We start from the raw sequence: 15,255 nt of genomic DNA, 5'->3' as shown, positions 1-15,255 counted from the left end.
GTGACCAAAACCAGAAAGCTTTGTGAAACCAGAAGAACCTGAAGAAGAAATTTTACAACCTTTCAGACCGGGAGGCTACGTCCACCTCTTTTATACAGTCTGTGATTTGGATTCAGATTTTTGAACTGAAAAAAGCTGCAGCTGGACGGCAGCCGATCGTCTCTGCTGGACATGAGCAGCGACGCAGGTTTGAGTGAAGGTTGTCACGTGTGGGGTCAGTCAGGAAAAGTTTCTGAGCTTGTCGGTAAAGTTAACTTGGTCACGTGTTCATTATTCTGTGCTGGGAGAGACTCGGCAGGTTTGAGCATTAAACCGTTTGTGCTGCGGCTGCGTTCAGTCGCGTCGTTGATGTGGAAACGGGGTCATTTGGATGCTGGAGCTGAAAATAGAGCTGGAAGTGTTGGCCCGCTCCGCTCTCTGAGCTCCGCCTTTAGCTATGGATGACTGACACTTTCAGCTCGTCTGTCATGGCCACATTAAAAAAGAACAACCACAAGTAGCGTTCAGAATCCTTCAAAAGGTTTTAAAAGAAATGAGGGAAACACAAACACTCCCCATCTTTCCACAAATGTTTTCCTTAAACACCCGACTTTGTAAAATTGCACTCACTTTCTAAAAATGTCCCCATCTTTAAAATGGTCACCTTTCTCAGAAGTGCCCCGACCCTCCAAATAAAACAAAACGTTTTAAAACATCCCCAATAAGAAATAAGACAGACACCAACAGAGGAGATCAGTTCAGTGATATGTTCTGTTGCCTGTAGCCTACTCCACTGATGCCATAACCTCTCTTCATGTCTCCCTCTCTGCAGTTCAAAGATCCTCTCATCCTGTTGCTGTTGGCGTCGGCCGTCATCAGCATCCTCATGCACCAGTTTGACGACGCCATCAGCATCACTGTGGTACGTTACGCGCCATAACGACAGTCTTAAGTCGTCCATCTCTCTTTTTTATCTGCTCCTTCGCTGAGAAAACGCTCCTGAGACCTGCAGCCCTTATTAAGTTATTAATAGGAAAAGCAGATTATGGCGGCGTCAGCAGTGGAGGAGGGAAGATGTGTGCAGGAAATTCGCTGCTGGTGTGAGTTTGGTAAATTAGATTTTAGAAAAACTCTGTGTTGTTTTTGGATCCCTGTGGGGAAATGTTGTTGCAGGCAGCAGCAAATAATTGCTCTGATAATGTGCAGGATAAGAGAACAACAGAGAAAAAGGAAAACATTAAAGAAAATGTGTCTGACATCACAATATACAAACATAAAATGATAACAAAGACCAAAGTCCTGCTGTGTTAATTACAGCCACGATATCAAAGTGTTGAACAGAAAAAACGGCAAACTGCAGATTAATCTGCTCTCAGAGCCTCACCAGTTCCAGAGCTAGGAGTGCAGAGTTTGTCCTAGAGGAAAGGTCAGAGGAAAGGTCAGAGGAAAGGTCAGAGGAAAGGTCAGAGGTCGAAAATCATCATCATCATTCTCCTCCTTTGAGTCATGACTGTCAAATGTGAACACAGAGACATAATACACATGTTTTCAGACTCTGTGTGACTCACGCTGTCTGAGGAGTGTCCATATATCAGCTCAGGAGTCCTAGAAAAAAGGAAGCTCCTTATAATATATATATCTAAATGACTAATGGGTACAGAAAAGTGTTGGAATTGGTCCAGTACCCTAACCTTTTGAGGCATCTGCACCCTATCAGTTCTCAGTGTTTCCCTAGCAGGACACTGGAGCAACTACCGCTCAATAACACAAACAAACTAATCAATTAAAGCAGCAGCAGCAGAGCAGCAGCTCCTGTGTCCTGTTCTCTAAAATCCCTGTTTTAGTGAATGTAGTCTGGTGTGTGTGCTGTTTGTGGTTAAACCAAAAGGATCTTCCAGGTCTCTCTCTGTAGGGATCCTTTCCATGATGCTGCCACACTTTACTAAAAGTGTTGGAACTGGTCCAGTAGATCACCTCAGCCAGCAGCCACCAAACGGGCTGCAATGGCTGCAACGTGATCCTTTGGGACAACTGCACCTGATCACAGTAGGTCCACTAAAAGAGCTTGTTTGATCCACTGACAGGCTCAGAGTGTTATTCTAAGTGTGTGACAGCATCATGGAAAGGATCCCTACAGAGAGAGACCTGGAAGATCCTTTTTTTGCTCTCCATTGACTCCAGACTCCACTGAGGAAACAGTCATTTTGCACCAACACAGTTACTGGTGAGAGACAGAAGAAAGAAGATTTTAAGCTCAGAGCGAAGCCTTAGGTTTCACTTTTGATGAAAGTGAAAAGTGTTACGTGGCATCTTTGGACAGGGCGGCGGCCACAGAGCAAACAGCCTGTTGCATCATTACACTGTTTGCATGTGTACTGAAGTGTGTGTATATCAGATGTTGTAGGCTGTTTGTGTATTAAAGGGTCATTTAAGCCATTTAATGGAGAAAGTATTGAAATGACTGGTAGGTACTAAAAGTGTTGGACCTGATCCAGTAGATCACCTCAAAGTAGGTCCACTAAAAGAGCTTGTTTGATCCACTGACAGGCTCAGAGTGTTATTCTAAGTGTGTGACAGCATCATGGAAAGGATCCCTACAGAGAGAGACCTGGAAGATCCTTTTGGTTTAACCACAAACAGCACACACACCAGACTACATTCACTAAAACAGGGATTTTAGAGAACAGGACTCAGGAGCTGCTGCTCTGCTGCTGCCTCCATCAGTCAGTGTGTTGGTGTTATTGTCTATAACATGAATATTGTATTGGATCTGAACTAACCCTTTAATACACCAAAGTCTTGCAATGATACAAATAAACTAACTGATCAAGGTGGTGGTAGACCAACAACTCCTGTGTTGTATGAGGTAAAATTACTGTTTTTGTCAGTGGAGGCTGGTGGCTTTGAAGAGGGCGGTATAACGGCTGTTGGATCCAAATTAACCGCAAAAGTCACACAACTCAGAGCAAACACAGGTGCTTTGAGTGGATGTGTTTTGATCAGGCTCTGTTGCTGTAGTGCTACTAATTTCAGAATATAATAATATAAGTCTTAATGTTAAATTAACAAAGCCAAAATATGACCTCTCTATTGTGAGAAATGTTTTATTTGACCTTTTTCTGATACATTATTCTGATTATTTCAAGAAAAGATGTATTTTTTTCTCAATAAATTTGAACTATTACAAGAGAAAAGTCTAGTAAACTTTGAACTTTTGGAGAACACTTGTGATATTTCAGTAATAAAGTCAGAATTTCTTGCGATATTTCAATGTAGTGGTGTGAGCAGGCCAGAGCAGCAGTCACTATCTGGAACTCTGGGCGCTGAAGCTTAACCTGTGTTTTCTCTTACAGGCCATTATAATAGTCGTGACCGTCGCCTTCGTCCAGGTGAGTCCTGTTTGGGTGTGTCAGTGTGTCGGCCTGTGCTAACAAAAGCCTCTGGTGGCTTTCAGTGACCTCTCAGAGTAAATATTAAAGAGTTTATGGCCACTTAGAATGAACAGATGCTGCCAGTGTGGATCTTTGGTGCTGTTTTATTTGCTTTTATAACCATGGAGGGTCTCTCCTCTGTGTGTAGGAGTACCGCTCTGAGAAGTCTCTAGAGGAGCTTGGGAAGCTGGTGCCTCCAGAATGTCACTGGTGAGAGATGAATCCATCCGTTCCTCCTCCTCTTCATCTTCTTCTCTTTCTTCTGTGGTTACAGCTTTGTTAATGTAGGTCAGCAGGGCCGTCACTGTGGCTCCAGTTCCTACCAGACATCCTGGTTCTTGCAAATGTTTTTCTGAAATGTTAAAGGGATATTTAGTTGCCACACAGTAAATGGTGGTCGGTACGCCCCTAGTTTGGAGGAGCAGGCAGGTGTCTTGGCAAGGAAGTCGTTCCACCAGACTCCATTGGAAAAATATAGTATTTTTAACCAGCAGAACACGTGAGTTGTTGGTCTTCCACTGCCTCGATCGGTTAGGTCGTTCGTGTTATTGTGTCACTTTTGTGTTTTTAAATTGATATTTTAACACATTTGTTGAGATCCAAAATAACCAAGTCACACCAACTACACCAGCAGCTCCTGTGTTCTATGAAGTAAAATTACTGATTTTGTCAATGGAGTCTGGTGATTTTGCAGAGAACAACACAACGGCTTCAGTTCCCCGTCAGAAAGGGCTGTCAGATGCAAAGCGGTGACTCTAAACATAGAATACACATAAACTGATGTTGATTTATTCATTTTTTTTTTAATTTTAATTTCAGGTCGGCTTTCGAAGCCCCAAAAGTGGTATTCATTACAGCCCTAGTTAACGATTCACAGACAGAAAATGAAAGAAACCTCCTCAGGCCACAATTTACACTTCAAATAACCGCAGACAGAAGGAACAGCTGCCCCCTCACCTGGCAGAGGGCTCACACACACACACACACACACGCACACACACACACACACACACACACACACACACACACACACACCTCTAACAGCAGGCCTGTAAGCAGAGAAGGTCTCGTGTTGTGGTTGAACTCGCTCATCACTTAGTCTTATTTGTTTTCGTCCACTTCCCCCTCCACCTTTCTCTCTCTCTCTCTCTCTCTCTCTCTCTCTCTCTCTCTCTGCCCAGTTTGGAAATGTTTCACCATCAAACTCGTCAATATCCGTTTACCATTAGATATAGAGCTTCCTCTGTGGAGCAGATTGAAATCAAATATTAACTCATTAGTCAGATGTCTTACTTTACAGTATCAAATGAATAGTTCTTATGTTTTTCTCTTGTTCTTCTTTGGGATTTTCTGTTTAATTCAACTGTTTTCAGAGTTACTTTATCTCCTCTTTCTTGGGTTTTGTTCTGTGAAGTTCTGTGTGAACTTTGAATTTGTTTTGGTTTTCTCTGGATGCTGATTTGAAAGAAGCACAAAATGAAAATCTAAATGCCCCCCCCCTCCTCCTCCCTCCCCCGTTTCTCAGTGTCCGGGACGGGAACCTGCAGCACCTGCTGGCCAGAGAGCTGGTTCCTGGAGACACCGTCTGTCTGTCGGTGGGCGAGAGAGTCCCGGCAGACCTCCGCCTCTTCGAGGTATACACAGAAATACACACTTTATTTATCCAGGGCAGGTTCACGGAGCAGGACTGCATGTTTTTCCAGGAACACACACTGTTTACACTCATACAGTTCCACACACACACACACACACACACTGTCACCTGGAAGCTGCCCGCTACAGCCACACTGTTGTCTTTGGTCTTTATGGTTCTTTATGACTTTCCAATATCAAAGGAGCCAACATCCAGAAGCTCTTTAGCCTGTTCCTGGAAAAGTATGACTCTGTATAAGGGCCACTGTAGGTAAACTTTAGTATTCTTTTATCTTGGGCTTGATTTGTCCACATCCTGGTGTGTGAGTGACTGGTAGGTAGTAAAAGTGTTGGAACTGGTCCAGTAGATCACCTCAGCCAGCAGCCACCAAACGGGCTGCAATGGCTGCAACGTGATCCTTTGGGACAACTGCACCTGATCACAGTAGGTCCACTAAAAGAGCTTGTTTGATCCACTGACAGGCTCAGAGTGTTATTCTAAGTGTGTGACAGCAACATGGAAAGGATCCCTACAGAGAGAGACCTGGAAGATCCTTTTGGTTTAACCACAAACAGCACACACACCAGACTACATTCACTAAAACAGGGATTTTAGAGAACAGGACACAGGAGCTGCTGCCTTGATCATATAGTTAGTTTGTGTTATTGTGTGTTACACAAGTATTGTGTTGGATCTGAACTAACCCTTTAAAACTCCAAAGTCACACAATAACACAAACAGACTAACTGATGGAGAAAGTGGTAGATCAGCAACCATCTTGTAAAACTCCTGTTTTTCTGAATGTAGTCTGGTGTGTCTGCAGAGAGAGATATAACGGCTGTTTATAGATCGGTGGGTCAATCTACTGGACCAATTCTAAAACTTCTCTCCCGTAATCCATGCCTGCTCCATATCTGTTGGAGGGTTTTGTTTGGAAAAAGTGCGGACTAACTCTTTACCACAAAAATCTATATCTTAAAGACTCATTAAAGGCCATTTGTCAGTGCTATGTCCTGGTGTCTGTCCCCCGCCCTCTCAGGCGACCGACTTGTCTGTGGATGAGTCCAGTCTTACGGGGGAGACCACCCCCTGCTCCAAGTCCACCGCTCACCAGCCACCATCCAGCAACGGAGACATCGCCTCCCGCAGCAACATCGCCTTCATGGGGACACTAGTGCGCTGCGGCAAAGCCAAGGTTTGTTATATTCCCTTTTCTTACACATCAGGACAATTTGACTAAGTCAGACTTTCTGAAAGTAAATATTCATCAAAAAAAAGGAACAACAGTAGAAGGAAGACTCAAATTCAATCCAACCTGTACATATACATGTGATGTCTGGTTAAAGCTATCAAACTCTTCCTCTGTGTGTGTGGTGTTCCTCAGGGTATCGTCATAGGAACTGGAGAGAACTCAGAGTTTGGGGAGGTGTTCAAGATGATGCAAGCAGAAGAGGTACGTTATCCTGAGCGTTATCCGAAGATACAGTTTTTATTGTTTGCTGTTATAGCCCACCGAAAGCTACAGCAGTTTTAACACACAGTATGTGTTAAAAACTTAAATATAACCCTCATCAAGTTCATGCAGTTAAAGAGTAATGTCTGTCATTTTAAACCGGGGTCCTGTTTGGGGTTTGAAATGGCTGCTAGGCACAAAAAGTGTTGGGATTGGTCCAGTAGATCGCCTGTAGCAGAAGGCTGTTAATTTGGGACAATTATTGCATTGTAATAATTATTACAATTATTGCTTTGGTGCAACTCAAATCATCAAAGTGCATCCACTGAAACATGCCACTGACAGGCTCAGAGTGTTATTCTAAGTGTGTGACAGCATCATGGAAAGGATCCCTACAGAGAGAGACCTGGAAGATCCTTTTGGTTTAACCACAAACAGCACACACACCAGACTACATTCACTAAAACAGGGATTTTAGAGAACAGGACACAGGAGCTGCTGCTCTGCTGCTGCCTCCATCAGTTAGTTTGTATGTGTTATTGTTTGTTACACTAGTAATGTCTTGGATCTGTTTTAACCCTTTAAAACACAATAACACAAGCAAATTAAATATTCAAAGCAGCAGCAGAGCAGCAGCTCCTGTGTCCTGTTCTCTAAAATCCCTGTTTTAGTGAATGTAGTCTGGTGTGTGTGCTGTTTGTGGTTAAACCAAAAGGATCTTCCAGGTCTCTCTCTGTAGGGATCCTTTCCATGATGCTGTCACACACTTAGAATAACACTCTGAGCCTGTCAGTGGATCAAACAAGCTCTTTTAGTGGACCTACTGTGATCAGGTGCAGTTGTCCCAAAGGATCACGTTGCAGCCATTGCAGCCCGTTTGGTGGCTGCTGGCTGAGGTGATCTACTGGACCAGTTCCAACACTTTTACTACCTACCAGTCACTCAAAAAGAGTTATCCTTAAGTACTGTAGCAGGTTACAGTCGGCTTTCTCCTGTAATCTGGTTCAGTCAATCTTTATTTATTTCCTTAAACGTTGTGTAAGCAAACAAACTCCACAATCAGGGTCGGGGTTTAGAGAAACTTGAGGCCACTTTTTTTTTTTTACATGCATAAGACTTCAGAGAAAGTATCAGTGTGAGAGCGGAGGAGGGATGAAAGGAAAGATAATTACATGTAGAGATACTGTGCACCCCTGATGTGGAGTCTGACTGAAACCGACACTTCCTCAGAGCATCACCTTGAAGTCTGAATAATTAATAGTAATTTGACTTTAAAATTCAGACACAATTGTGCTGTTAGGAAAATCTGAGTATTTCCTTCACCGACACAAACAAACTCAGAAAGGGAGAAGTCGGGGAGCAGCTTATTGACTCGCTGATACAGTTAAAACAAGTGGGCCATTGTTCCAGAGTAAGGCTGTGACAGCAGGGAGAAACCTGACGACTGTCCTGCTGCATGTGTATGTAGATTTCCAGTGACCAGGTTACCACAGCGCACAGAAACACGTGTGATTACCTGCGTAACCTGATGTCTCTGAGTATGTAAATGTGTTGATAGAAGCCACAGCTTTTCTGCCCTAAATCTGCTTCTCAAGGCCGAGCGTGTGTAGAAAGTATAGAAAAGGGTTTTTCTCTCAGGATACATTTATTGGACTCTTTCACACTCCATGAAATGGCCACAGCTCAGTCAGTCGATCAGTCCCATCAGGCCCAGAGGAGACAGTAAATAAAGTTAAAATGACCAAAATCAGGTTTATTGCCACGTACGTTTTCACACTGCAAGGACACTGTCTCTAACATTAATACAAGAATACAAAATAGAGATGTTTACGATGGAGAATGTGAGGAAAAGAGCTCAAATAAGTAATAATGAAAAGTTCAAACCCCACAACATTGAACAAAGTAAAGTTTGGATTTCAGCGTGTGCATTAAAAAAAGGGTCAAATTAGTGCTGTTAGTGTCAACGAGCTCGTTCTGTAATGAAACACAGGAGCATGAACAGATCTCACAAGCTGCAGGCTTAAGAAAGAAAAAAGCAACTCATGTCGATTAATTAGAGCAAATTAAATTAAATAGATTTATTTACAATTATTTTATTCTAAATTCCATTTAGTTTAGTTGCTCCACCAGTTTTAGTTCTTCAGGTGAAGAGTGGAGCAGAAAGTCTCTCTGACTGTTTCCTGTTTGACTCGTTCAGGCTCCAAAGACTCCTCTACAGAAGAGCATGGACCTGCTGGGGAAGCAGCTGTCGCTCTACTCCTTCGGCATCATCGGTGCGCCGCTTTGATTTGGCTCTTCACTGTAACAATACTCCTCCTCAGCCTCCTCCTCTTCCTCCTCATCAGCCTGTTCTTCCTCTCCCTCCTCCTCAGCCTCTTCCTCGCCCTCTTCCTCACCCCCAGCCTGTTCTTCCTCACCCTCCTCCTCAGCCTCTTCCTCGCCCTCTTCCTTGCCTTCTTCCTCACCCCCAGCCTGTTCTTCCTCATCCTCCTCCTCTCCCTCTTCCTCAGCCTCTTCCTCACCCCCAGCCTGTTCTTCCTCTCCCTCCTCCTCACCCTCTTCCTCAGCCTCTTCCTCACCCCCAGCCTGTTCTTCCTCATCCTCCTCCTCTGCCTCTTCCTCACCCCCAGCCTGTTCTTCCTCACCCTCCTCCTCTCCCTCTTCCTCACCCTCGTCCTCTCCCTCCTCCTCACCCTCTTCCTCACCCCCAGCCTGTTCTTCCTCACCCTCTTCCTCTCCCTCTTCCTCACCCCCAGCCTGTTCTTCCTCACCCTCTTCCTCAGCCTCTTCCTCACCCCCAGCCTGTTCTTCCTCTCCCTCTTCCTCACCCCCAGCCTGTTCTTCCTCACCCCCAGCCTGTTCTTCCTCACCCTCTTCCTTGCCCTCTTCCTCACCTCCAGCCTGTTCTTCCTCTCCCTCTTCCTCAGCCTCTTCCTCACCCCCAGCCTGTTCTTCCTCACCCTCCTCCTCACCCTCTTCCTCTCCCTCTTCCTTGCCCTCTTCCTCACCCCCAGCCTGTTCTTCCTCTCCCTCTTCCTCAGCCTCTTCCTCACCCCCAGCCTGTTCTTCCTCACCCTCTTCCTCTCCCTCTTCCTCACCCCCAGCCTGTTCTTCCTCAGCCTCTTCCTCACCCCCAGCCTGTTCTTCCTCACCCTCTTCCTCTCCCTCTTCCTTGCCCTCTTCCTCACCCCCAGCCTGTTCTTCCTCACCCTCCTCCTCAGCCTGTGTTCAGTGTGTCCTTGTGTCCCTGTGCTGTGTTTCAGGAGTCATCATGCTGGTGGGCTGGCTGCAGGGGAAGAGGATCCTGGACATGTTCACCATCGGAGTCAGGTAGCTGAAGTCTGTCTGTCTGTCTGTCTGTCTGTCTGTCTGTGTACAGTCCTCGTCTGTTATCAGATTATAACGATCTGACCTTTGTCGTGTCGACTTGTCAAACTCCGCTGTCGTAATAGCGGCTGGACTTCCTGAAGGTGTGTCAGGTTTGATCCTGTCAGCCGTTAGTGATGACGCTGTACAGTTAGCCTAGCTTAGCGGGGGGAAACGTCCAAAGTCCACAAATGCATTTGCCAACGGCTCTAAAGCTCCAACATCACTGATTAACGTATTTGTCTTGTTTGTTGAAGCCATATACAAAGGTTTCTACCATCTGACACCAAAACTAAAACCTGAACTCACCGACTCGTCGTCTGACACTGAATTCCTCATGTCACTGACAGCAAACAGCACAGGGTCGGTGCTCCTCTAGTTATTCACAGGGTTTCAGTTTGGAGCTTGAGACACCAAATCAGTTTTAAAGTGAACAGAATCAGCGTCTCTGTAACACTCAGTGTGTTTGTCACCTTCCTCTTTTTAAGAAATGTTAGATATCAACAGCGCCCTCTAGTTTGGCTTTGATAAGCACTGGGACTATTATAATGAGACTTACCTGTATGTTGTACTAGAAGATAAAGTAACAGCAGAAGCAAATTAGGACCAATGAAATTAAAAATACAGGTTCAGAGGAGAACTAGAATAAAGAAACCAAAGTTTAAACATCATCTTCATGATACTCAGTTCAGTAAGAAAAGGTGAAAAATAGATTAACATTAAAGAAATGATGGACATACAGGCGAGATGTTCAAAATCCACCTTTCATCTTTTTGGCTGGAATATAAATTCAGCTCCAGTAGTTACCGTCTGCGCGCCTCCAAGTGGTTCACCACTGTCCTGGAATAACCTTCAAAAACTCTTAAACTAGAAACATTCATATCCATAAATAAGTTTAAGAGTATCATAAAGAATGCAGTGAAGGAGGAATGTCACTGTTCTTCTTGAGAGACCACTGTCCAATCGGTTTTATTGCTTTTCTTGTTCATTTTCTATTTGTGTGTGTATCTGGCTGTTGGTTTTGTATGGCTGCTACCTCGGCCGGGTCTCCCTTGTAAAAGAGATTTCTGATCTCAGTAGGACTTCCTGGTTAAATAAAGGTAAAATGAAATGAAATGAAATAAAAAATGTGCTCAGATGTGGATGTGTGAGAAGAGACGGATCCTCCTCTGGTGTCTTTTACTTTATCTGTTTACTTACAGAACAAAGACCAGTCAGCTGGTCACATGTGAACAGTCGTGTTGAGTATTGATTACTGATCGGTGATCTCGTCTCCCGCAGTCTGGCGGTAGCCGCCATCCCGGAGGGTTTACCCATCGTGGTGACGGTGACGCTGGCGCTCGGTGTGATGCGAATGGTGCAGAAAAGAGCCATCGTCAAGAAGCTTCCCATCGTAGAGACTCTGGGTACGGTAACTTCCTGTCACGACCTGCATCATTTCCTGAATGAGCATCCCGCCGTGGTGAAGAGGATTGTGGGTATGAAGGAGCAATAAAATGTGTTTACCGCTGTTTTCTCCGTCAGGCTGCTGTAACGTGATCTGTTCAGACAAGACGGGAACTCTGACCAAGAACGAGATGACCGTCACTCAGCTGTTCACGTCCGACGGACTCCACGCCGAGGTCCGTACCTGCCCTTCATCACTCATCATCAGAGGACACTCAGAAGTTTAGATTTGGATACCAGCTCCAGTTTAACTTCTAAAACATGTGACACATGTGGGATCTGAACGAGACGGACGCAGAGGTTTTGTGTGTCTCTGGATCCACTTTAGCGACCAAATATGTATTCTAATTTGCAGAAACAAATTATATTATATTTGGCAAAAAGTTGGTGATCTGCAAAGAAAAAGAACAAATTTCTGGCCATAATTTTTATAAACTGAAAAATAAGTTGTAATAGATAATAGAGACTTATCAGGCAAACAGTCAGCTGCACACAGTCTGATCTCTGTATCTGTTTTTGTCCTGGAGAAAACTTGACAAGTGCAAATGTCAGAATGCCTTTGGTTTAGGTTTTTTTGCTGGTATTCACAGCAACGATAACAGTTGGTGCTGATCGTGGAAACACTGTAATGAGGGTGTCTGCTTCCTGCGGCTCACAGGGAGCCGGCCGACCCACTTCCTTCAGCTGCCATGGTGGGAAACCGGGTCAGGTGTCTGAGGACCAGAATACTCTGTCTGGTTTTAACTAGACAGCTCTGTGATGACGCGATAGTTTGACCTTTAATATCAGGTCATGTCATCAGACAAAGGCAGAGTTTTACTGACTGCAGTTTTTATCTATTTCACCGTCTCCTGCTGAGCATCATGTCAAAGACGGCTTAAACCAGGAGGCACTGAAAGTGGATGAAAGTAGGACCAAATGGCTGTTAGCACACCTGAGATGTGTTTGTCTTTTTGGTCTGTTTTTACCGGTGACGTTGTCTTGCAGGTGACGGGCGTCGGCTACAACGGAGCAGGAGAAGTTTTACTGGACGGAGAGATCATCCACGGCTTCTCCTGCCCGTCCATCAGCAAGATCGTGGAGGTGAGTCGTGGGAAAGTGGGCTAATTTTGTCCTGGACATGTTTCTGACGGGGTAAGCAAAGATGATGCTGACGTCCTAAAGGTCTGGTTGGCAGTGAGTGTTCCACAGCTGGGATCTTTATCAATATGTCTACGGGAAGAGATGAGCTACTCCTCACAGCTCCACACTTGATGTGTTTATTTGGCCCACCAGACAGATCTTTCATGATTATTAAATGTGTTGTGTGCAGTATTCATTTAGAAGAAGAACCCCAGTATTTTAAAACCTGGACCCTGTCTGCACACATTCTGCTGTCTGAATGCCTAGTGGGCACAAAAACTTTTGGAAATGGTCCAGTAGATCATAATGTGATCCTTTGGGACAACTGCACCTGATCACAGTGGGTCCACAAACAGCCGTTATATCGCTCTCTGCACACACACCAGACTACATTCACTAAAACAGGGATTTTACCTGGTGGTTGCTGGTCTACTATTGTCTCAAGTTAGTGTGTTTGTGTTAGTGTGTGACTTTAAAGGGTTAGTTCAGATCCAACACAATACTTGTGTAACACACAATGACACAAACACACTAACCAGTTGAGGCAGCAGTAGACCAACAGCTCCTGTGTTCTGTGAGGGAAAAATCCTGTTTTTGTCAATGAAGTCTGGGCCCTTCATTGACTGCTGGCTGAGAAGATCTATTTCCCATAGTTTTTGTACTTTTGTAAAAAAATAGGACCCAGGCTTAAAAAGATGGAGTTCTCCTTTAGAATTCAGCAAATCTGATTTACTGATCATCCTATGACCTCATATTTATTTGCTTTACTCTCCTTACATGAAACATGTTCATAAATAAAAAGTTTAGATATGTTGACTTGTAATTTATTTTACACCGTCTGAATCTTTATATGGTCCCAGATGGTCAGTTGTGATAATTAAAAAGCTTTATTATTACTTGACTGTGTGTGTGTGTGTGTGTGTGTGTCTGTGTGTGTGTGTGTCTGTGTGTGTCTGTGTGTGTGTGTGTGTCTGTGTGTGTGTCTGTGTGTCTGTGTGTGTCTGTGTGTGTGTGTTAGGTTGGTTGCGTGTGTAACGACTCCGTCATCAGGAATCGCACCCTTCTGGGTCGGCCGACGGAGGGAGCGCTCATCGCCCTCGCCATGAAGGTAAGAACACACACCGAGTGCTGCGCTGACACACAGACTTACCCTGAATGGCATCGATCTCCTTCTAGTGCAAGCAAAGAAGCAAAGTCAAACCCTGAACCAGACTCAGTTCCAAACTGGTGAGAACCAGGAGCGTTCTCATTGCTGGAAGCAAAGTTTGGACCTGCTGCTGCAGGCGTATAGTGTTCGACCCCAAGCGTGTCAGAGCTTCACCACGGCGACGCAGGGAAATAATCTTTAGATTGTGTCGGCTGACGGTGTGAGATGTGTCTCAGCATCTGATATTCACATTGTCCCAGAATCAGCTGATGCTGATGGAAACCTCAGGGAGGCTGACGTAGGACCATTAGAAGAGTAAAACATGATATTTAGATTAGACAAATATCTGTGACCCATTAAAGAATGGGTCTGAACAGTGAAGCCTTAAAGCTGCGTCCTCTCTAGTGTCCAGCAGGGGGCGACTCCACTGAAGTCTGATTGGATGGAAGTCAATGAGGAAATGAGGAGACTTCTCTCCTGATTTATCAGCTCAGTGAACAGTTTCTGCTCTCAGTCTCTAGTTTACAGTCTTCTTCAGCACAGCAGGACGTTCATGTAGTCAGTGATGGTCCATTTAGAGGAAGATACACCAGGAAGAGGGGGGGGAGGAGCTTTATGGCGGGGCTACCTGCTCACCGACCAATCAGAGGAGGGATGAATGTGACTCCTGATGTTCAGGCAGATCCAGCTGGGCCTCTGATCCAGCTGTGCTTGTGTCTTCCAGATGGGGCTGGAGGGCCTCCAGCAGGAGTACGTCCGTCTGGAGGAGCATCCCTTCACCTCGGAGCAGAAGTGGATGGCGGTCCGCTGCGTTCACCGCACGCTGCAGGTCAGTGTCCACGTGACGAGTGTATGTGGTCATTCTCATGCTGATCCTTTTTCAAATGAGGCTCATATTGAGTGTTTTACTCTCTTGTGCAGCTGTAATCTGAACCAGAGCTGACCTCAAATAACACAACAACATCCACCTTGTCTCCTCACAGCTGATTCAGTGAAGAAGTTATTAGTCTCCCACTGCGTATGTTAGATTATGAATACATGACGTTAAGATCACTTCCACTAATGACCTCTTAGAAAATGACCAGAAACAGAACACAGATTTGTGGGAACACAAAACCCTGCTTGTTGGACCGGTGTGTCCAACGTGTGTCCTCATGCGTCCGTCCTCAGGACAAGCCCGGGGTTTACTTCATGAAGGGAGCTTACGAGCAGGTGATCCGGCACTGCAGCTCCTACAGCAGCAGAGGAAGCACGCTGTCCCTGAACCACCAGCAGAGGGAGCTGTACCAGCAGCAGATCACCTACATGGGCACCGCCGGCCTCAGAGGTAAACACACACCCAGAACAACAACCCCGGTGGCTTTGTTCCAGCACTGATGCACAAACCTTAACCGCGCCTCCGTCCGTCTCTCTTCCTCCTTAGTTCTGGCGTTTGCGTCGGGCTCCGAGATGGGGAGCCTGACCTTCCTGGGTCTGGTGGGCATCATCGACCCGCCCAGGTCTGGGGTCAAAGAGGCCGTGGGGACGCTCATCAGCTCCGGGGTCGCCATCAAGATGATCACAGGGGACTCCCAGGAGACGGCCGTGTCCATAGGTCCGTCAGGAGAAAAGATAAAATACAACAATCACCAATCATTTCATCTCAATTTAAACTTCTGTGGACATTGAGGTCAAGATC

At 45.3% G+C, this 15,255-nt stretch overlaps 1 protein-coding gene across 1 annotated transcript in view; it reads left to right on the top strand.

Annotated features, from left to right (window-relative positions):
* The window catches only part of atp2c1 (ATPase secretory pathway Ca2+ transporting 1), a 42,041-nt gene that overhangs the window by 21,107 nt on the left and 5,679 nt on the right, over positions 1-15,255 (top strand). The window contains exons 4-18 of the mRNA XM_070835373.1: positions 812-901; positions 3,333-3,368; positions 3,559-3,620; positions 4,936-5,044; positions 6,083-6,238; positions 6,428-6,496; positions 8,694-8,769; positions 9,760-9,826; positions 11,144-11,268; positions 11,387-11,484; positions 12,296-12,391; positions 13,449-13,538; positions 14,302-14,406; positions 14,748-14,904; positions 15,001-15,171. Of these exons, the coding sequence (XP_070691474.1) occupies positions 812-901; positions 3,333-3,368; positions 3,559-3,620; positions 4,936-5,044; positions 6,083-6,238; positions 6,428-6,496; positions 8,694-8,769; positions 9,760-9,826; positions 11,144-11,268; positions 11,387-11,484; positions 12,296-12,391; positions 13,449-13,538; positions 14,302-14,406; positions 14,748-14,904; positions 15,001-15,171 (1,507 nt within the window). The remainder of the gene's footprint in view (positions 1-811; positions 902-3,332; positions 3,369-3,558; positions 3,621-4,935; positions 5,045-6,082; positions 6,239-6,427; positions 6,497-8,693; positions 8,770-9,759; positions 9,827-11,143; positions 11,269-11,386; positions 11,485-12,295; positions 12,392-13,448; positions 13,539-14,301; positions 14,407-14,747; positions 14,905-15,000; positions 15,172-15,255) is intronic.

The sequence above is a fragment of the Pempheris klunzingeri genome, chromosome 8 (assembly GCF_042242105.1).
Source record: "Pempheris klunzingeri isolate RE-2024b chromosome 8, fPemKlu1.hap1, whole genome shotgun sequence".
NCBI classification, from domain to species: domain Eukaryota; kingdom Metazoa; phylum Chordata; class Actinopteri; order Acropomatiformes; family Pempheridae; genus Pempheris; species Pempheris klunzingeri.
Note: the sequence above shows the minus strand (reverse complement) of the source record. Positions and strands in the feature narration are given on the sequence as shown.